Source organism: Urocitellus parryii, chromosome 2, assembly GCF_045843805.1.
Source record: "Urocitellus parryii isolate mUroPar1 chromosome 2, mUroPar1.hap1, whole genome shotgun sequence".
NCBI lineage: Eukaryota > Metazoa > Chordata > Mammalia > Rodentia > Sciuridae > Urocitellus > Urocitellus parryii.
Genome location: NC_135532.1, coordinates 10,796,877 through 10,820,735, shown reverse-complemented (window position 1 = coordinate 10,820,735; position 23,859 = coordinate 10,796,877). Strand labels below are relative to the sequence as shown.

The following is a 23,859-nucleotide window of genomic DNA, read 5'->3' as shown; positions in this document are numbered from 1 at the left end:
AGAATCAAAAGTTTGGAATTTTTACTTACAAAAAAACCCCAAATAGGCACATCTTAGCAGAATGTAAAGGCAAGCCTCCATAAATTCAGTTGTAAGTAGTAATTGAACTGCCTGCTGTAATGATACTTTCAGGGAAAGGCAGCGTATTGGAGCTCTACATCTGCACCACAAGCCAGTGTTCGAGCAAAATCCACTTGGCAAACAATTCAAGAGCAAAGGTGCCCTATGCTGAAGAGAAAAGCAGTAGTAGAAACCAACCAAGAGATTCCTAAGATGTTGGAATCATGGGTAAAGACTTTAAACAGTATTAAAATTATTTTCAAGTATTAAAGATCAAAATGAGGGCGCATAGAAATGAAACTATAAGGAATTACTAAGTAGAAATTCCCGATGTAAAACGCAGTATGTCTGCCACAGAATGGGAAAGCATGTTATGCGACAATGGAAGAAAGAAGGGGCAGTTTTAAAGATGGAAGCACCGAGTTTATATAGTCTGAAAAAGAGAAAATGATGTTTCCAAAACTTGAAGAGAAGCCCAAGGACAGAAGACCCTTTGTGGAGATCAGATAGGTTTCTTATCTTGATTGTGGTGATTAATTCATGGGTATATACATATGTCCAAAAATACTCACAAATTGTATACATTAAACATATGGGGTTTTTTGTATGTTAATTATACCTCCATAATGCTCTTTTAAAAAGTTGAAGGGAGCCTTAGTGACCTGTGGGATAATATCAGGAAATGGAATTTACATCTATTAAGAGCCACAAAAGGAAAGGATAGAGAGCAAGGGGGAACAAGTGCTGGAAAAAACAAGGAATGTCATTTTCTTAAGATTGAGAACAAGAACAAATTGTCTGTTTTTATCAGTTCTACCAGTATTATTCTGGAGATTCTAGATGATGGAGCAGGAGAAAGAAAAAGAAACAAAGGCACCTAAACACAAAGGAAGAAGTAATCATTTTGATTCATATAGGACATAATCATTTGCATAGAAACCCTTACGAAATCTATAATTTCCTGAGCTAATTAATTTAACAAGTTTGTAGGATAAAAAGTCAGTCAAAGTAAATTGTATTTCAGTAAACTAGAAGCAATGAGAAAATGAAACCTGAAATTCTATTTAATGTATGGGCTGGGGCTGGGGCTCAGTGGTAGAGCACTTGCCTAGCATGTGTGAGGCACTGGGTTTGATTCTCAGCACCGCATGAAAATAAATAAAGGTCTATGGACAGCTAAAATACACACACATTAAAAAGTTCTATTTAGTGCAGCATAAAAGAAAAGAACTTAGGCAAGCATTTGAACAAAATGTATTCTAGACTTACTAGTAAGAATAAGAAGGCATGGGAAAATTATAGCACAAAGGTTGGAAAGAAAGTTCTCTGGGACAACTTAGAGGGTTACTTAAGAAGACTCTTTGAGAAGTGTGTCATACAGCTGAAACAAAGGTAGGAATAGATTTAATAAAAAGATCTCAAGATTGCCATACTCTTTGAGAGAAATTCAATATCTAAATAAATAAGAGATATAGCTTACTCTTGGATTGGAGGGGAAAATATTGTCAGGATGTCACTTTTCCTTACATTGAAGTAGAGATTCTGTGCAGGCTCACTCACAGTCCCATTAGGTCTGTGTTTGGGGGAGGAGGTAGATGTCATTGGCATGTTGGTTTGGAAATTTCTATGGAAATGCAAAAAGGGCCTAGAAAATGTAATATAGTTTTATAGGTGGACTGAATTGCAGGACTTGGTCTGCAGATTTGCTTGTATTAGCTAGGGCCCATCCCATTTCCTACCACGCAAGGAAATTAGAAATCAGTCCTAGGTCTACACATAAAACCTTCAGAAGACTAGTGTCTTCTGAACCTAATACCAAAAGATCTAGTGGTCGTGCTCCTTGGCATTTACCAACATATTGGAAACGAATGCCTGCACTAAATCTTGCATGTGGGTGTTTCTAGCAGTTTTAACCACAATTCCCAATCAGAGAAGTGGCAGCCAGAATGCCCTTCAGTAGGTGAATGCTGAATACACTGCATACAAGCAATTGAATACCACTCAGCAATAAAAAGAAATGAGCCATCAAGCCACAAAAAGATGTGGTAAAAACTTAGTAATATTGCTGAATGAAAGAAGCCAGTCTGAGAAGGATGCCTTCTGTACAGTTCCAGCTATGACATTCTGGAAGAGGCAGAGATAGGGAGACAGTAACCATCAGTGGCTGCTGGGCAATTGGGGGAGGGAGAGATGGGTAAAAAGGTGGATCACAGGCAATATTTAGGGCAGAAAACCTATTCAGAATATACTGTTATGGTGGATACATAGAATCATAAATTTTCAAAACTCATAGAATATATAACACAGAATAAACCCTAAAGTATGAACTTCAGCTCATATCAGTATTGGATCAGTATTGGCTCCTTATTGTAACATGTCACACTAATACAAGGCGTTAGTAACAGGGAAACTGGAGGCTGGAGGGTGTGGGGATGGATATGGGAACTCGACTTCCTGCTCAATTTATTGTAAACTGAGAAAATAAGGCCTATTATTTTTAAAAACTTCTGGCTGAAAGACATTGGAAAAAAAATTTAAGAATCAAGTGACAGAGGAGAATGCTTGCAGTACATAAATCTGACAAAGGTCTAATGTCCAAAATAAAGAACTTCTGCAAATCAGTAATAATAAAGCCAACAACTAATAAAAATGGACAAAAACTTGAATACAAATGGCCAATAAACACACGAGGAGGTCCTCATCGTTATCAGTCATAGGGCAAATACACATTGAACCTTAATGAAATGAGTTTTCATAGCCACAAGTTCAGAGGGACCGACCGTACCAAATGGTGGCAAGAATACAGAACACCACCATTGCAGTGTTACAATGCTTTGGAAAACAGCTTGGCAGCTTGCAGAAAATTAAGCACACATTTACCTTTACATTTTCTCCTCTAGATTTGCCCCTCAGGAGAAATTAAAACATGTCATAATGAAAATTTTAAAAGGTCTTGTACAAAGAATATTTACAATAACTTTGTTCATAGTAGCTCTAAAGTGGAAATAACCCAAGTGTCTGTCAACAGAAGAATAAACTAATTTTAGTCTATTAGTGTAATAGAACACTTCTTATTAGTAAAAAGAAAGAGTGAACTCTTCAACCACATGGATGAACTGCAGAACATGTTGAGCAAAAATGTGACATATAAGAATCCATATTTTTCTGGGCACAGTGGTGCACACCTGTAATTCCAAAGACTTGAGATTGCAAGTTTGAGACCAGCCTCAGCAACTTAGCGAGGCTCTAAGCAATTAAGGAGACCCTGTCTCAAAATAAATAAAAAGTGTTTTAATTCAGTAGTTAAGCATCCCTGGGTTCCATTCCCAGTATATCCCCCACCACCAAAAAAAGAATCCTTATTTTGGGGGTTTACATTATGCTTTAGAATACACAGGCGTAATCTGTGGTTAACTTATGGAGAAAGGAGGGGTGGATGCACTGAAAAGGCAAATTAAGCCTTTTAAATCTCACTGTATATAAGGAAATTGTTTTCTTATATATGTTGATGATGTGTGGTTTGCTAATGTAACCCATGTACACAATGTGTGACATCAAATCAGGGTAACTAGCACTTCCAACTCCTTAACATTTCCTATTCTCTATATTGAGCTTTAGAATCCCTCTCTTCTGATTCTTTGTAAAAATATAGGAAATTATTGTAAATTGTAGTCGTCCTACTGTGACATCAGATATAAGAACTTACTCTCCTGTATAACTTGTGCCCCTTTCCTCTTTACCATCCCAAACCCTTGTGACCTCTGTTCTACTCTCTACTTCTTTGAAAGCAACTTTTATCACTTCAACACGAGTGAGTTCTTGCAAGTGTTTGTTTTCTGTGTCTAACTTATTTCACGGAGCGTAATTTCCGACATTTCATCTGCAAATGACAGGATTTCAAGGTTTTTTATGGCTGAATAGTGTTTCATTGCATACATACACATATATACATGCCATGTGTTCCTTATCTTTCATCTGTTGATGGACACCTTAGTTGATTATGATTGAACAGTGCTGCAATGAACATGGCAGTACAAGAATCTCTTTGATGTACTGGCTTCAGATTATATATTGATATATTTTTTTTAAAAACTTGAGTAGCCTTGTCAAAAGAATAGAGGAAGATTTCAGATATTTCTACACTGAACAAATTATGATAATGGTGTTGGTGGTGGTGATGATGAGAAATCTTATTTAACAGCACTAGCCTAAACATTTTATATCTTCTATCTCATTTAACCGCATGTAGATCAGGTATTCTTGCTATCTCTGTTTTACTGAGGCATGAAGAGGCTAAGTGCTCTGTGGAGGTCATGACAATTGGACTGTGTTCTTTCTTAGCTGATGTGTGGCCCAGATCTATGTTGAGAACCTTAAGTCCTTATCAGTGGAAAGAGGAAATGGTGTATGCATAACATTAAAACATGTAAGATGGTAAGTCACATGGCTGTTCAATCTAGATTTGATGTCATGTGTGTCATTTGTAATGCTAACATCACCAAACTCAAGAGTGCTCCCTGTTTCTCAGCGTAGCTTTGTGGTGGATTCTTGTACAGGTCTCCTGTGTTTGAACATACATACATTTCAGATTGTGTATAGGCAAAATTGTCATCCTCCTCTGTGGTAATTTCTGGTTTTGAAGGGATTCTCTGAAAGTGCTTTTATCTATCTATTTTCTGCAGTGATGAACTTTAATGCTGAACTGACTGTTCTAACTTCTCACATAATAAGGTGTACATTTTTGTTTGGTTTGGCAGTAGACTTCTGTTTAAAATTCTTTTAATCTGTTCATTCCATGCTTTCCATATTCATTTTGATAGCCGATGGTTCCCAGAACAGTTTTGCATGAGTTTCTTACACTCTTGAAACTTGCATTTGTGACTCTTCCTCAAAACTTGCTAAAAGTCGATTTTTCAGCAAATTGCTGAATTTTTGTCTTCCTTGGATTTGCTTTTTTTCTTTTTTCTTCCTCCTCCACTCTGGGGAAATAAGAAACAATTCATATACTAGATCTAAAGTTTCATTAAAATTGCTTATGCCCTGTCTCAGGCATTTTAAGTGGGCCATCTGTCTAAACATTTTTCTCTTTTTTTTTTTCTGATCATTTCCTCGACTTATTCATGAGCCATGGGAGGGCTCCTTTGTAGTCTCCATGTAGCTGGTGTGTCTGCCCCCACTGAATATGTCTATGTGCTTGCATAACATAGCTTTCCACCGTGCTGGAAATTCTCTGAACTTGGGTTCAGATGAATGGCCCACTTTCTGAAGGCCTTTTTCTTCCTGCAAAGATTTGTATGCAGGAACTGACCTCAGTGGCTGTGGAATGCAGCATATTATTCTAGATCATTTTACAGACCACCCACTGTGAAAGTTATGATGAAGCATTTCTTAATGATTCTTTGACTATTATCATTGTTTTAACTCAGTATTTCATTCCTGTATAGGTAGTGACACAATCGAAAACTAGTTTTTCTGATATAATGTTTTTTTAAAATAATATGCCTTTGAGATGATCATAGTCCTTGCTAATGGACATACTGTCAGTTTTTGAGTCTATACAGAAATCTACTTTTAAAAGTGACATGTAACAGCAATGTATTTTCATTTGTATAACTTGCACAGTTTTCCACCGTTAAATATATAAAAATTAGATTTTATTGAGCCTTCATTGTGGCTGGCTGGTGATAATCACAAGTGAACAGGCCCGGTTGAGAGCTGTTATTTGATTTGTTTGTGAGTTACTAGTTATGTGGGTCCCACTTTTCTAGGGGTTTTGTTTCTTTTGTGAAGCTGTAAATTAACATCAGCTTTGCCGGTTGCAGTTATTGCGCCTCTGAACTCTTGGTGTGGTGGCAGCCTTTTTCTCTAGAAATGGACTCCAGCAGGGGCAACCGTGTTCTGGGTGTCATTACTGTGGCCTGTCCAAGGAAGCTCCCAGACCTTCTCCCTCTTTCATGGAGTTGTTTATAGAAATCTTCCTGTGCACTATGTTGAGTTTTGTGGATATGTGTGATTCTTTTCTAAAATTTAAAATATGATTTTAGGCACTTGTTACCATCATAAGCATGTGTTTGTTAAACTGAAATCAGCATTTCAAGATAATTACAATTAGTATATTCTCAATGAATTTGCAGAAATAGAACATGAATACTTTAAGGTCTATATGTACTATTTTCCTTATTTATACTTTATTATAGCCCGTTGTTACTTCTGAACATATTTATGTTTGCTCATTAGCTAGCATATATGTTCAGTCCTTCCATTTTCTTTAAAAAACAAAAAAGAAAACAAAACTACTTCAAAAAGTCAGAGGAATCCTAGTGAATTTTGTTTGTAAGAGTGAATTCGTAGAGAGATTCCCTGCTTTTGACTCTCTTTGGATTCTTAAGGTCTTTTTTCACACCAAAGCCTCTTATACTGCTTAATGTATCACTTTAAAAAAAAAACTGTTGGAAGAGTTGCACCCCAGATTCAGTGCCTAGAAGCAACAGCTTCCCACCCCTACCCTGGTCTGTTGGGCCTACTTTACAGGTGTGGGGGTGTTGGTTCCAAAGGGCTGACAGCGGTCTCGGGCATGTTTCTAGGGAGAGAAGGGCTGAGATTTAGCCTCAGAAGCCTGTGCTCTTTCCAGAAGGTCCCTCCTGGGGCCAGCTACAACATATACGAAACAGATGTGGATCAAAATAAAACAATGGAAAAATAAATAGTAGCTGGGTCCCGAAGAGTGGCAACTGTGTCTCGCCACCATCTGCAAGATCACTTTCTGTGGGAAAATGTGTCTGGGTTGGAACAGGATGTCAGGATCAGCAACTTCCCACCTCCTTGGAGGCAGAGGACACTTGCATCACTGAAAACGGTCTCCTCCGTTTACTTGAAAGAGCTGCCGCCTCAGGCCACTGAATCTCGTCAAAGCATGACAGCAGGCCGTGTAGCACTGGCCCAGTAGAAGGGAGATCACTGAACTTACAATTGAGGAGCGGTTCTTGAGGGAGGAGGTGCCCTCCTGTTGGAGAGCCGGGAGGAAAGGCATTCAAAGTTGTCTTAAAGGAAGAGGTCTCGATTAGGAAGAGGACAGGATAGGCCTAGCCTTGGGGAATCATCATAGTAAAAGTGAGCATTTATACACCCTATTTAATCCTTAGTACATCCCTATTACTGCAGACATTGTTATTAACTTAATTTTATTTATGTAAGAGAACTAAGACTTAATTTGCTCAGGGACAGAAGTAGTAATGGGCAAGGCCAGGTTTTGTGCATTTTCTCCGAGTTCCAGAGCTTAAGCTTATAGCCACAGCCTTGGTCCTCTGCCTCCTATTTGCTTGGCTTAAGGGTCAGGCCCAGCAGATGTAGAGGTCAGCGAAAATCAGAAATCAAGTGGCATGCAAGGGGGCTCGAGTGGTGGGTAGGTTAAGATTTGACTTGGGGTGAAGGATGGTGGGCAGGGTAGTATTGTAGATAACTGAGGAGAGCCGTGACTTGAGGAAGCCTGGTTGTAGGGTGGTCTCAGCCGTGGGGCTACCTCTGCCACCACAGTGCCCCTGAAAGGTCAGGTGTTTTGCCATTTGAAGGTGAGCAAGTTATGAAGTCTAGAGTTGTGATACACAAAGTCCAGGGACCCCAGGGAGTATCCAGGTATGCGAGGCTCACCTCCACTCTGGGCAGGTCTGCCTCTCCTGCCCAGCTTGGCACAGAGCAGTTGCTTCATGGTCTTCTGCTGACCTCCTGGCACCTTCTCCTCAGCCTGTGGAGGGAGGAGTGGGCTGGGGTGCGGGGCAGCAGAAGAGCACTGGTCCAGTGTGTGCAAGGCTCTGGGCACCATTCCTGGCACTGCAGAGTGAGCTCAAGATGAGCAATTGGAAGAGATGGTCATGTTCTTTTAGTGGTCTCTGGGTCAGCCAGGAAGACGAGCGCAGGAACTGGAATGTCCTGGGGAATGCCGAGCCCTCTCCTGCTCTGCTCTCTGCCTGCACCTCTCTCCTCTCCTGAGTTGTTCCTGGAGTCCTCCCCTTCCCTTCACTCTCCTTGGGGAAGCTCTTTCCTCTGAAACATTCTTCAGGTTGCCGGAGAAGCACCTTCCAAGCCCTTGCATGCAATGTACAGCGGAAACAAACCATTGATATTTCTTTACTTTCCTTTCATTTTCCCCTGCTCAGTATTTAAAACATTTCCTCATCTTCAGGAAACCGATCAGGCTGTTGGCCAAATACAGATATTCACCTTAATTACTAATCATCACTCACTGGACATTGTGACTAGTGGTGATTTGTTAATGATGATTCTTATGACTTTGATTTCTTTTTTTACACTTACGACAGAATTTTTTTGAAATTTGGGAGGAGAAAATGAAAACATAATCTGCAACTTAAAAAACAACAACAACAAAAAAAACTGACTTAAGCTGGAGACCGAATGCTACAAAGTGCTAATGTTTAGTGCCTAATAAATAACATTTCATAAGTATAAGTAATCTAAATACATAATAATTCAGAAATCATTATAAATATTGTGGGAAATATTTATATTCTAAAAATGGTTTGTTTGTTTTTCATTTTTGCTGGCTGTTTGACCTAGTTTTCCTGGACTGTGAAATACTGATCATACACAGGAAAAGACCCATGTGATAGACTAGCATTATTAAGAGATATGAAAGTTTGTTTGGATTTTAGGTGTTGGGGAAAACTAGGTTTGCAAAAGGCATACATGGTAAGCTCCCAAGAAGAAACCAATACTTACTTTGCTTTGATGCTCCTGAACTTAGCACTGCCACTTAGTATTTAGTTTTGTTTTGATTTTTCCTTGAGGCTATATTCCAGTTCATATACTCAGGTAATTTTTTTTTCTAATTCATATCATGAAGGAACATTCTATATGCATTATGGAATAATGCATAGAAGTTCATTCTTAATATGCTTTTAATCTCATTGACTATGAGGGGTAAAAATCAAACCAAAACAATTCCCTATGCCAGATCATGCTGGCTGAGTAATTAATCCATTTTATGTCTCTGAACTTTTAAGATGTATGGCATAGTGGTTTATTATAATTTTTTTTTTAAAAACTGCCTTGAATTGAAAACTAAATATTGAAAAAATTAGCATTGATTAATTTGCAAAGGACTGTCACAATTAAACAACTTAAATTCATAAAGTAGATAGATGATGGCCTTTAGGAGAAATGGAGGCACCCAGTTTCCCCTGATGACTGCTGTTGTCTTTGGCTGAACTGGTTTTTAAACCTCTGTAGTGTAAATCTGAACCCTCCACCCCAGGAACCTTTTAGAATAAAATTTTCAGGAATACATTCTTCAGCAGTTTTACTCCACACACTTAGTGTCAAAGGAAATTTTGTTTATTGAGAAAGAATGATATAAAATTATTAATTCTTTTTCTTTTCTTTGACTCCAGAATGCCTGTTATTAAGCCAGACGTGGCTAAGTGGAAGCTCTCCGTAAAATTACACAATGAAGATCACACTGTCACAGCATCAAGAAGTGGCTCAGCATTTTCTGTGAGTTTTCTTTCTTTCTTTATTTGACAATCTTGAAATTATCTGTGAATATTTAAAACCACGTTTGACCTGTGCAGTGATTCTCCTGTTTTGAATTGCTGACATAGCTACATATTTGTTTCAGCTTCTTCAGGAAGCTGATGTAAATGAGACTGTGTTTTCTTATGCTAATTTAGAAATACATACCTAGATTTAGTTCCTTTCTAAACCTGCTTCCTGATACCTGACTCTTTCCCTTGAGTGTTTAATGAAAAGTAATATTTTGGCATTTGTTATAGAGAAGAACATCTTTACTTATAATTCCAAATGTGTGATGGCTGTGGTGGTAGGTGACCATTCTTTTCATACATGTAACCTGAAGCCTCATACCACATTGACTTCAGGCTTCATGTTGTGTGTGACATTCTTGGGGCTAAGTTCACTGTGTGGTGACATTCTTTTTGTTCTGAAAAACTTGGATGGTGTCCCTAGTGGAATTGGCACTAGTTTGAGTTCTGGTCTGTAGTGAACAAAGTTCATTATAATTTCAGTGTTTGTGCTGAATGATATATTTTAAATCTGTAACTGGGAATTGCCAGATAAATACCTGAAGAGTTGCCATTTGAACTTTTATGATTTTATATTTTCAACCTGAGCTCAAGAAAGCTGTTATGCAGTTAGTGTGACAAATATTATGTTTACCCTCATTTCTCTTCGCACTCCCAAGTGGCATTGAGAAGTTATTTTGTTTTGGAGAAACAAACGACTTTTTAATCAGAAGAAGGAACAGGATGTGAAACTCAAAATGAACATATTTCGCTTAAAACCTGATGAGGCTTGAGGGGCATGGTGTTTTCTTGGTCTCAATGAGAAAATGTGACAAGCTGGGGATTCAGGAGAATTCATTTGTTCCACAAGCACTTATTGCAGGCCTACTGTGTGCCAGATGAGTGCTGGGCTGTGGCCCTGAGAGGCCAACATTTTTGTGTGAGAATCATATCCACAAAAAAAGAGATAATTCATAAATTAAGTCTCCTTGATTTTCTTTAAGTTCTGCGAATCATTCTGTATGCCAAAATGCTAAAGCTTTGCTCACTAAAAGATAATTCACTTAGCTCACTTAAACATGAAAGCTGTAATGATTAAATAATTATTTAACAATACCTTTGGTGATAAATTTTTGTCATTCTTTACATCCCTCTTATCTGTATGATTATTTTTTTAAAAAATGTCAGGTTGAGTAGCAGATTATCTGAGTAGAGTAGTAAAGAGTATTACTCTTAGAGTGCAGTGTCTTCCCGGGGGAGGTTGACTTTATAAAGATGTGAACTTCGGCCCAGTTTTATGTTCTATATTGAGTCACCACTGAAGCCGTCCTGCAATCTGATAGTGCAGTTCAATGTTTTTCCTAGCAGCACCCTGCCTTAACCAGAAGGTTGCCCCATGATGTCTTAGAGCTGTTAGTTCTTTGTGCTTGCTTCAGATTCTATGTTGGAAAACTAGAAACCCTTGATCTGATTGCCCAAGTGCTGTCTTTTGAATTTGTCTTTTAGAATTACCTCCTGCTTCACTTTTTTAGCTCATGAGAAAAACACACTGAAATTAGTGCATTAAAATTTTCCCTGAAAAACATCCACATTGATAGATAATATAAAAAACGATTTCCCAATTAAAAAGGAAAAATAGTTAAAAGTTACCTGTTTCCCGTACTCATGGTCTTCAGAAGCATCTGTAGCCCCGGGAAAAGCCTGTGCTCCTGCTGGGGCCCTGTGTCCTGGGCATATTTGAGTTGAGCTGCTTTCATTTGACCTCAGCATTGTGAAAGGAGGCAGGTTGAACAGTGCAGGGTAAGTGAAGGCACATTGTATGAAGATTTCTGCAGAGTGATTATTTTCTTTTAGGTCACAGAATGCAGAACTGTGATTGTTGACTTCCTGTCACATCAAGAAAAAATGAGCCAAAATGTGACAGTGTAGATCCAAGTTAATGATTCCAGAAATTATATAAACAAAGTCTTATTTATTTAGCTCTTGGTAAAGCTCAGGTACCACATATTTTCAGGGTCCTTTTTAAAAAATTTTAGGTATTATAAATTATATTTCACATGAGGAAATTACAATAAATGTACAGATCTTCTATATGTATCTCCAATTTAAAAAGAAAAATATGTATGAATACAGCAGAGGCTTCTCTTTGTGTCATTCCATTCTGCTCTCCTCCTCCTTGTGGCAGCTTCCCTGAAGGTGCTGTGTGTCCTTGTGCATGCCATCACATAGGTACAGATCACAATAGCAGTAAAAAGAGTGATTCAAAGAGATACATACTACTAAATGATCCCATTTATGCATGTTGTTAAAGTACACAAAGCAAATATAGTTCCATTTTCAATAACTTCAAAAAGAAAAAAAGCAGTTAGGAATAATGGGCTGGGGTGTAGCTCAGTGGTTGTGCACCTTCAGAGCATGTGTGAAGCCCTGGGTTCAATCCCTGGTTCCAGCTCCCTTCCCCCACACAAAAGTTAGGAAGGAACACAGTTAACCAAGGAGGCAAAAGACTTATACACTGAAAACTAAGAATGTTGTTCAGAGAATTTAAAGACACAAATAAATGGAAAGAAGTCTATGTCAGAGATTAAATGACTTAATGTGGTTAAGATGTCAATGTTGTTTATCAGAGTCTACAGATTCAATGCAATCCCTATCAAAATTCCAGTGACATTCCTAACAGAAATAGACAGTTTATCCAAAACTCCTATGAAATCTCAAGGGATCCCAAACACTGAAAATAATCTTGACAGAAGAACAAAATTGAAGGCCTCACACCCACTCATCTTAAAATTTATTACAAAGTTAGAATTAGCAAAACAGGATGATGTTGCATAAAGAGAGATATATAGAACAATGGGCTAGAATAGAGAGCAGGAAATAAACCCTCAGGTGTGTGATCAAATGATTTTTGAGAAAATGCCAAGAGCATTAGAAAGGGGAAGGAAAGCCATTTCAATGTATGGTGTAGCTGAAACTGGATATTTACATGTAAAAGAATGAATTTGGGGCCTTGATCCTACTTTATATATGAAATTAACTCAAAATGGGATCAAAGACCTGAACATTAAGTATGCAAACAACAAAACTTTTCAAAGAAAATAAAGAGAAGAGCTTCATGGCATTGGATTTAGCAATGATTTCTTGCATGTGTCACCAAAGTCATAGGCCACAAAAGAAAAAATACATTGGACTACATCAAAATTAAATACTACCATGCATCAGAGGACATATTCAGCAGAATGAAAAAAGGCAACCCACAGAATGGGAGAAACTATTTGCAAGTCAGATATATCTAATATGGAGTTATTATCCAGATATATAAAGAACTCCTACAATTCAATAGCAATTCAGTAGGCAAAGGACTTGGACAGATGCTTTCCAAAGAAGATTACAGATGTCCAACAAGCACATGAGGTGTTGCTCAGTATCACTTCTTGTAAGGAAATTGTTAATCAAACCCACAGTAAAATACCACCTCTCCCCATTAGGCTATCAAGAAAACAGAAAAGAACAACTATTGACAAGGTATGGAGAAAATGGAATCCTTGTGCACTGCTGGTAGGAATGTCACAGCCACTATGGAACAATGTGGCGTTTCTCCAGAAATTTAAAGTAAGATTACTGTATGATCTAGTAGTCTTGTTTTTGGATACATAAGTAAGAAATTTGAATGCAAGGCCTCCAAAAGATAGGAGCACATCCATGTTCACAGCAACATTGGTCACAATAACCAAAAGGTAGCAAAACCTGAGAGTCCATTGATGGATGAATGGATTAGCAAAATGTGGTGTGTGTGTGTGTGTATACATGTACACACACACACACACACACACACACACAGAGGAATGTTATTCATCTTTAAAAAGGAAGTAGATTCCAATGTATGCTATGTCACAAATGAATCTTGCAGACGTTATGCCAAGTGAAACAAGCCAGTTCTAAAAGGACAAATACTAATGGCTCCACCTACACAAGGAGGCACCTGGAATAGTCAGATTTTATAGAGTCAGAAAATAGAGTGGTGGTTGCCAAGTTTTGGGAGAAGGGTGAATGAGGAATTATTGTTTCAACGGTACAGAATTTCAGGTTCCTGACGTCAGCATTCTGGAGATAGATGGGGGTGGAAGAACAAAGATGTGAGTGTATTTAACATTGTCCATCTGTATACTCACAAGTGATTAAGATGGCAAATTCTGTGTGTCTTTTCCACAATTAAAAAATATACAAAGCAATTCAGACTAGTATTTATAACAAAAGATTAGGCAGTGGGAAAAGTAAAATTTCTGAGAAATGAAGAATGCATGATTGAAGTCCAGGTGGAATGAAGAAGTGGAAGTGACGTTGTGCCTTACTTAGGTCTTCACTCTGAGAACAGCAGAATTCATGAAAAGGATAAACTGACTGAACTGAGAGTGCAAATATTAGTTTTCAGGATGAGAAACATGCAACAATTACAAATGAACTGATTTTTATTTAGGATCATTTTCATGATTCCCTTCTGGATCACTATGAGGTTTTCCCATGTCTCTGTTGTGCAGTTTAAAGCAAAACTGGTCAAAACGTCATGAGAAATGAAAAGATTAATGCATTCATTGTCGTAAAGACGATGAGGACTAAATTCACAATAATCAATAATCATTGTAATTTGAACCTAGTGTCATTGGGTTCAGTCCCTGGTACTGCTCAACAAAGAAAATGAATCGATAAATATTAATTTGCCTGACATTTCATGTTAAGTACTAATAAACTAGAAAGCAATTGCATATAATCCTAGATACAGAACATTTTTTGTGAACCAGCAAAGAAAAAAAAAGTTTGTAAAAACTTTATAAACTACTACTAAAAAATAACCAGAATTCTTAGATTATCAGATTTTGTTATACCACTGTAATCTTTATGCTAATGACTAAAGAAAAATCTAAAATGATCAAAAGTAACCCAGTATGGTCCTGGCATTTGCAGGTAAATGGATGGAGTTGGAGAATATCATGCTAAGTGAAGTAAACCAATCCCCAAAACCAGAGGCTAAAAGTTCTCTCTGATAAGTGGATCCTGGTCCATAATGGGGGTGGGGTGGGGGGACTTTGGGCAAAGGGGGGAGCATGGGGGCAGGAAAGATGGTGGAATGAGATGGATATCATTACCCTAGATACGTGTATTACTGCACATATGGCGTGATGCTACATTGTGTATAACCAGAGAAATGAAAAGTTGTGCTGCAGGTTGTGTACAATGAATCACAATGCATTCTGCTGTCATTTTTACCTAATTTAAATTAATTAATTAATTAATTAAAAGAGAGTGTGAGGGAAAAAAGTAACACAGTATGCTCAATGAAAATAATTATTTTTTTCAGTGTTTTAAAAACTTTTTAGTTTATTTTACTAAATAGGATTTTTTTTCTTTTATCAGAAGATCAATCTTTTTGATAGGCATGAAACTACTGAAATTTAAATTAGAATCCTTTCATTCTCCCAATTTCAGGTAAGCTGTATATTGATAAAATGTGTATTAAAAGTTAAAGGGCAGGGGCTGGGGTTGTGGCTCAGCGGTAGGACGCTTGCCTAGCATGTGTGAATGCTGGACTTGATCCTCAGCACCATATAAAAATAAATAAAGTAAAGGTATTGTGTCCAACTACAACTAAAAAAAAAAAAAAAAAGTTAAAAGGCAGTGATCTACTTCTAGAAGAGCAGTCCATGGAAGGCTGGCTCCATTCCTAGGCACTCAGAGTAAGACATAACATCATGGCGGAAGGATGCATAACTCAATTTATAAAAGGATTAAGGATCCCACTAGACATTTCTCCAAAGAACATGTAGAATGGCCTATAAGCACATAAAAAGATGATCTGCATCATGAGGCATTAGAGAAATACAAATTCAAACCACAATGAGATAGCCCTTGATATCTGCCTGGATGGTCTAATAAAAACCAGGTGAGAGGAAGTGCTGGAGAAGATGTTGAGCACTGGAGCACTCTTGGTAGGGAGCTGAGATGGTGCAGCCACTTTGCAAAACAACCTGGCATTTCCTGGAAGCTTAACTATCTGGGTTGTCCAGAACCTTGGCTTATCTATCATGAGCATTTAGTGTTACATATTTTTAAAAGTACTTATTTATATCCTTGTGACCATGGTGAGTATAGTTTACCCTCTAAATATCTAAATAATATCAGATAATTTTTCCAAATAATAGTTGCTGTGCTAGATGTCCGAAACCCAAAGGTGCCTTAAAGTAGAATATATATATAAAATAGGGGAATACACACACACACAAACACATACATACCTACCACACACATATACGCACACATACACATATGTTCATATCTATATAACTATTTATGTATATATATTTGCTTAGCCTTTCTGCAAGCTAACTTAGTAACAGTTCATCTGAGACCTTTACAAACATTCACATTGTTCCATCTACTAATTCCATTTCTAAAACTATATCCCAAGAAAGCAATGAAAAATTACTTAATGTAAACATAATATTTCATTGAATAAAAAGGATGAATTAAAGGTAGTGAGTCTTGGAAATACCTGTATAAACAGTCTTTTCTTCTGCTGGTAAAGGAAGGCAGCCATGGAAGCAATTAAAATGGAAGTGATAAACATATTAATAGAGATGCTTTCACCCAGCTAGATCCACAAGAAGGGAAGAAGGAAGCACCCGACACCTGGGGCAGGTGGAGTTCCACCTGGGAGACAGGATTGATGAGTGACAGCTGTGAACATGCTGCCTATCTGAGCAGAACTCACTTCACACTCATCTTAGAAACAGATGCGGGAAAACACTGGAAGGCAGTAGTTTGTTGAAATATTAAAGACATCTTCTGCATATAGTAACTAGTTTCTTACTATGAAAGTATGTGCTTTCTTACTTTTCCTCTTTGCCATAAACAATGGAACGAGGGTTTCTCTTTCTAGCTGCATGATTATTTGCAATAGTTATCTTTGCGTATTCAAAAGCATTTTGATGAACCAACTGATGACTTTGGTCTACATTTACTATTTCCCTTGTCCCAAGCGTATGGTAAGTGCTTCACGTGCATTATCTCATTTAGTCTTTCTAATAAGCCTGGTAAGTAGATATAACTGGCTCCAGTGTACAGATGAGTTTGGAAGTTTAGCTCTGCCATACTGTGCATAAATCATTGTCAATATAAGGAATAATATGCACGCTATTTCTCTTTCAATTAGAGATACTAATTGGAACAGCTATTAGTATTTTTAAAATCTAATTACCTCTTGTGGATGTTGATTTATTTTTCAAAATAATTAATAAAATTCAAAATAGTGATTTTTTAAGTAATGATTTTTGCATTTTATGCAAGTTAGTATAATTTTTGAGAGCAGTATAAAGTTTGAGATAGATAAGATTTTGTGTCTGAGTTTGTACTTTCATTTTGTTTTCTTAGTAATGTTCTTTTTACTTGATGCAAAATTATCTCATCTTTAGATGCCTGTGGTGGAGGGAGGGAAATGTTTTGTAGTATTCATATCATTGAAATTACCACCCTGTGTTTTTCTCCTCAAAGAAAGGATATGGTGATGAACATAAGAATAAAAAATAATAATTACATATGGATGCATAATAAGAAATAATTACATACGCATTGTTTGAAGTTTTCTCTCTCTGATATAACTAATTCTTTCTTCTTTGTTCTACTACTGTGTATTTTGTTCTAGATTTCTTAATTAAGAAAACATTCTGCCACATTTTCTTTGGATACTTAAAAAGCACTTTGGAAATTTGATTTTAAGTAGATGTTTAAATGTTTTTGTATAACATGTTTGTAAAAAAACAATAGTTGAATGACCTTAGAATATGCCAAGAAACAAACTCATAGACAAAATAAGTTTTCTTTATGTTCTCCTGTATATATAGTAATACTAAATCATGTAGTTACTACAATTTTTATAAGACTCATAGTTGAGTCTCAGTTCTTTTAAGTAATTAATTTTCAAATACCTTTCATAGAAAAATTAGGACATTATATTATCCTTTGGCCTCTACTGTCAGTTTTTAGAATAGGTTCTTAACATATGTGTGTGTGTGTGTGTGTGTGTGTGTATTTAAATTTTTTTTTTAGTTGTACACAATACCTTTATTTTTATTTATTTGTATATATGTGATGCTGAGAATTGAACCCAGTGCCTTACACATGCTAGGGCAAGCACTGTACCACTGAGCTACACATGCCCAGCCCCAAGTTTCTTATTCTTGAATATGAGAAGGATACAAACAAATAAATTCAGTTAACTATTACTTTTATGTCTACTGCAGATTTTTTTTATTGAAAAAATTATCCACAATTTAAGTGCACAGTAGGAAGACAGAAGAGAACAGTTCTGTAGTAGCTTTCAAAAAGGAATATTATAGGGCTGGGGTTGTAGCTAAGTGGTAGAGTGGTTGCCTAGCATGTGTGAGGCACTGGGTTCAATTCTCAGCACCACATATAAATAAGTAAAATAAAGTTCCATTGACAAGAAAAAAAAACTTTAAAAAAGAATATTATTATACCACTAGGAGCTTATGATAAAGGACTGTAATCCTCTTTTTAAAATTGACTCAGTACATGATAAGCAATGGGAAATTCAGGAAAGGTTTAGAGGTTATATGATATATCATACTCAGCACTTTTTCCTTTTACATTTTGATCATGTAAACTACTTCTATAAAAGTATACTAAAATATACTTAAAAATATTTTCTGTTGATGAATTTTTACAAAGAAAAACATAATATATAAACATTTTAAATTCTTTCACTTTGGTAAGAATTTAGTTTCTTGATAAAATAATTTTTCCATTTTGAGAAAGAAATTGCTAGGGAAATAAGGCAATGCTGAAAAAATAAAATAATGTAAAGTTGTTCTTCAAAGAATATAAAATCATCATAGTAAAGCCATGAAACCATAGGAAAAATGGGGAAAGTCCTTTACATATAAAGAACTTCTACAAATCAATGTGAAAATGACATTGAACAACAATCCAGATGAAAAATGTTCAAAGATGTTTTATAGCAAAGGAAATATATATGGCTTTTGCATGTATGAGAAAAAGGTCCTAAATCACACTGAGAAATTCAAGTAAAATTATGATGAGATACCATTTTCCATGTACATTTATTTTAGCAAAAATGAAAAATTTGATTATTCCCTGATTTCATAAGCTGTAGAAAGATAAGATCTTGTACGCTATGGGTTGGAATACTAACTGTTACAACCTCCACAGAAAGCAATTTGAAAAAATTAATTTATACTTTTGGTTATGTTCACATGTAGGAATTGTGTAAGAAAGTTCATGAAAGTATTGTTTGTAACAGCAGGAGCCTGGAAACAACTGAAACGCCAAGCTGTCACACTGGGATAGTTCCTTCAATATGATCCCATCCTAATTCTGAGATTCTGTGCAGCATTGAAAAGGTTGTGGGCCTTTCCTATGAACTGCTTTATTAAGGGACAGAAGAAAAGTTCATTCACTGGTGTAAGACAGGACATGTGTGTTCATGCTTCTTAGGTGCAGAGAAGACCTTTGGCAGGAGCCGTAAGAAACTGGTCACTGGTTTCCTTTGAGTGGGGAGCTGGATGGCTGTCTACTTCCCAGAACTGAGAAGGGGACTGACATTATACTCCATGTCTCTTTAGTATATTTTCGAAGTTTGAATCTTATGTATATTACCTTTTTATTTTGAACTTCAGAATTGTATAGGGAAGAGTCTGGAAGATGTGTGACTGTTGAAATAATTGGGTTCTGATTATCTGCCAAGAAACTAATGCAGTGCTTTGGCCATCAGGGAAGCAATCAGATGAGCAGCTGGCTCCCTGACTAGAGTGCAGTGGTCCTACTGTGCGTGTGTTAAGGACGCACAATGCAGTTTCTGGAGCGCCTTTGGCTAGCACTCTGCACCTGGAGGTGGGGCTGGCTGTCACACTGTGGACTCTGTTTAGAGACTGACTTAATCTGAATTAAGATTAAGAAAGGACTGAAACAAGGGTCAGAGCAAGAAAGCTGAGCCAGAACAGATTTGGATAATTCCTCTGAAGCCTCCAATTTTTCCTTCTTTAGGTGTATAAACTACCCAAAGAGATTACTGTACAGAAGAGTCAGAGTTACAAAGGCTGTGAGCTCACTCCAACAGTTTTGTTCCGGGTCCCTGAACTCATAGTAACTCCCCTGGTCCTAATTCACTGGGTTGCTTTAGAGGAAGGGGTGATTCTCCCTCTTGCTGGTTTAGGGAAGAAGGTTCAAAGTGGCATCTTCTGAAGAACAGGCTGAAGAACATCCTTCCACAGCAAATGCTTCCAAACCAGCTTGACATCTAGTGGAAGGGGGTCAGATAAACAAGGCTGTAGAACATCAGGCCCCAAGGGGAGGCTCGCACAGCTTGAGCTGTTTACTTTTTACTCACAGCCTTTACAGTGGGTGTCATACTCTACTTTTGAACCGCAGGACTAAATTTTCATAAAAATGTGAAGATCCTGCCCATGTAATCTGGAAAATTGCTTGTCTAATTGAGAGCCCGGCTGCACCTGTGCCCTCTTAACTGGCTCCGTCATGTTGTGCTCAAGAGTTAAGTAACTTGTTATGGTGTTCAGTGGAGAACAAAAATAAGTTATAGAACGTAGTTGCTTTAGAAATGAAAAACGCTGAAGACCTGTGAGAGTTGGCAAATACTGTAATGAAGACTTCAAGTGGTTTTTAGTAGTGTCCCCTGGTTTTTCATCACTCTCTGAAAGATTTTACTTAGAAATAAAATGTCTAATGTTAACACCGGATATTCAGCTTATTTCAGTTCAGTTTTATAATCCCTTAAACGTACATAGTGGTTTGGTAGCCTGTGTGGGCAAAATTTCTATAAGAAAATGGTTTTTCAAAGTTACTGTACTAATTTTGATGTGTTATTATTGGCCTCTCTTTAAAATATATTTTAAAATAAAATAAATGAAGTGAAGCCACCTGTTAAAATGCCTTCGAGGAGCAACTGGCCAGTAGATGAATTCTTATGTGTTATGGCCATTATGCATTTATCATTTTAGTTGTGCTGTGATTTAATAGCTGTTTATTGAATGTGTCCTGTGGCCCAGGTCCTGGAGAAACAGTGGTAATCGGGAGAGAAGTTGTGTCTGAACTCCTCAGAGACTGTCATCTGTTGGGGGTTTCAAAGGCTGTGTTTGTACAAAGAATCGCGACCCGGAGAGCACATTAGGGGAGCCCCAAACCTACAGTGGAGGAGGTCAGTGAGGCCGTAGGCCGGGAACAGCAGCAAGCTGAGACCTGGAGATGGCAGTGGAGGGGCTGGAGCCCGGGCCAGAGTTTTGAGGGCATACTAAAAAGATAAAGGGAACCCCAAGTGCATGACGTGTGGGAGGAAATGAGAGGGGTGGGGTGGCGGGGTCGTGGGAAGCTTGGAGGCAGGGAGCTGGTGGCAGGGAGAAGGGTGAGGAGGGTTGGATGGCGGGAACAGGCAGAGACCTGGGCCTGTGTCACCAAGGCCGCGTGGTCTGGACTGAGCCTGGGGCAGTGGGGAGCCACAGAAGCCTTCGCACAGCTGGAGGGTAAGACTGAGGGAGCCCCTCAGGAGGTGGCAGGAGCAGCGGCGCAAGGGGAGACATGAGCCTCGACTTGGGGTGTTTTAGCGATGGAGTACAATGGCCCGACGTGAGAGATTGAAAATGTAGGATCAGCTGGAGCTACAAAAGGATGACAAAACCAGCACTTACTGACCAGTAATAACCCTAATATACCACTTCCTGTGTGTTAGGCACTATAAGTGGCCCACACGCAGTATGTCATTTAATAATAATTATATGGTCACTTTAGCCTTTGCACCAAGCCTAGGAAATATAAATACCATCATTATTCGTTTTCAGTGTAGGTAACCGAAGTTCCGACGGGTTAACTACTTTTCCCAAGGTCACACAGCCAGTGTGGCAGAGCAGGGCTTCAGACCCGGGGTGCGCTGTCGCAGGCACACACAAGCCTTCTCACCGCAGCCCTGATGCACAGTGAAGACGGAGAGAAAGGGGAGGTGGGGAAGTGCCGGCTTGACCAGCTGGTTGTCGACAGTGCCGCCTGCTGAGATGTGGGGTGCACAGGGAGTCGGGAGTAGGAGGTCACTTCAGGGTCTGGAGCTGCTGCCGGCTCATTGCAGAGCAGGTTCTGTGGCCCAGGTGAGGGGGTTTGGGTAGAGATTTGATCTCCAGTAGTTAAGCGGCAGTTGAAGAGGAGCTGGGCTGTGAGGAAAGGAGAAAGGAGGGCAGGTGTCAGGAAGAAGAGACCCTCGGCTCACTGAGGACGTCAGGATGGGCAGCAGGCACTGCAAAGGAGCAGTTGCACGGACCGCTTCAACTCAAGTGTCTCAGGATTTAAAGGAAGACACTCTTTTAAGAAGATGAAGAGGTCAAAGTCAAGGTCAGTGAATATTGAGAGGTCAGCTGAAAAACAAAAAAAGCAATGTGTCCACTGGACCTCGCAAAAATATTGGAGAGCAACATCAGTGACGTCTTGGTGTCAGAAATAATTGTGAGTTGAGATCCATGGACCGGTGGCATGAATGACACTTTTAAGAGGTCAAGGAGGTGGGCATGGTGGTTGGGAGAGGTTTCTTTCCTAAAGCCAGAATAAGGTTGAGCATTTAGTGCTGAGAGCAGGTACCAGAAGGAGGAAGCCCGCGAAGGTCAAGGGCTGAGGGGCGGAAAGGCAGAACTAGGAGAAGGGCCTCCGCCCCATTCTTACCTGGAAGAAGGAAGGAGAAATGGCCATGAGGGGAAGGGGGGCATCTTTTGCCCCGTGGCTGCTGTGCTGTGTGTGGGGAGGATGAGAGGAGAGTCACACAGGAGAGCAGGTGGTGGCATTAGGAACCTGGGTCGGTGCGTAGACTTGCCTGGCTGCTGTTGATGTCAGAGCGCTGGGACTGGAGAGGAGAGAGCTGCCTGGGCCGCAGCGCAGCCATCCGGGTTGCAGATGAGGACTGACGAGCACACGGATGCGGGTGGTTAGACAGCACCAGGGGCTCCTTGTGCTCCTTGTGCGGGGCCCAGGGAGGAGAGTGGGGAGTTACCACTGAAGAAGTGATGGTGGCCCATCCCACAAGCCTTCTAGACCATGTTTTTGTTTGTTTGTTTGTTTAAATTCTGCAGCTATTTGGCATTGTGGCCATCCCCTGTAGGAACAATTTATAAAATATATTCTTGAGATTACTGTTGACCAACAGAAATTTTTCCAAAGTCTCAATTGTGTTTACACTTATATCCTGTGAAAATTAACAGAATACGTGCTTTGCTGTCTGTCGTGAAAGGATAAATCCACCATCCTCAGTAAACAGAAATCGAGACCTCGTTACGCTCTCTGGCCTGGCTGTTGTGGCTGTGCACAGGAGGCAACATCAGCTGAGAGGCTCTTCAGTGACCTTTTAGGTACTTGCCCTCATGTCACAGTGTTTCTTTCCATGTCCACTTGTTGGATTCCAGTGTCTTCACCCCAAAATATAAGCTGTCAGGATGAAGCCCTAGTCTTTTTTTTTTGTTGTTGTTGTTCAAGGATTGAATTCAGGGGTGCTTAACCATTGAGTCACACCCTCAGCCCTTTTTTGTTTTGAGACACCTCGATAAGTTGCTAAGGCCAGCCTTGAACTTGTGATCCTCCTGCCTCAGACTCCCAAGGCGCTGAGATTATAGGTGTGTGCCACTGTGCCCAGCTGAAATCCTGATCTTCTTCACTGACACCCTTTGTAGTTGTCAGGAAATATTTGTTGAGTTGTTGGTAGTGGTAGGAAGAAAGGAAGAGAGGGAGAGTTAAAAACTATTTCCTAGTAGCTATAAAAAGTCTTAAATTAGAACATTGCATCCAAAAAACACAAGATTATCTCTATTCACAATTATCCTTCAGGCATGCTTAACAAACTAGTTACATAACAGGGTGCCAAATTCAGGCAATGAGTTTTCCTGTTTAATTTGTTGTGATTAAAGAAAATAATGATTTTTATTCATCACAATTTTAAGCACCTAGGAAATTTAATTCCAAATATCAAATTGTAGGAGTTGTTCATTCACTTCAAAATTGAAAAGTTATTCGGAGTGGATTTACATATGTACATATGAACATAATAAAACTATGTAATCCTTGTATCATTAAAAGGAAAACAATTCTTGCCTTTTATTCATTAATATAACATTATAATACTTAAAACAGAGGTTTTAAATTGCCATCAGATATACTGTTCTAAATACTAGGTCAGAACTATGGAAATGTTCTC

At 38.6% G+C, this 23,859-nt stretch overlaps 1 protein-coding gene across 2 annotated transcripts in view; it reads left to right on the top strand.

Moving 5' to 3' along the window:
* Pcca (propionyl-CoA carboxylase subunit alpha) overlaps nucleotides 1–23,859 on the top strand; it is a 356,906-nt gene that overhangs the window by 228,802 nt on the left and 104,245 nt on the right. For both annotated transcript variants that reach the window (XM_026399302.2, XM_026399298.2), the window contains exon 19: nucleotides 9,465–9,567. In XM_026399302.2, coding sequence (XP_026255087.1) covers nucleotides 9,465–9,567 — 103 coding nt within the window. The remainder of the gene's footprint in view (nucleotides 1–9,464; nucleotides 9,568–23,859) is intronic.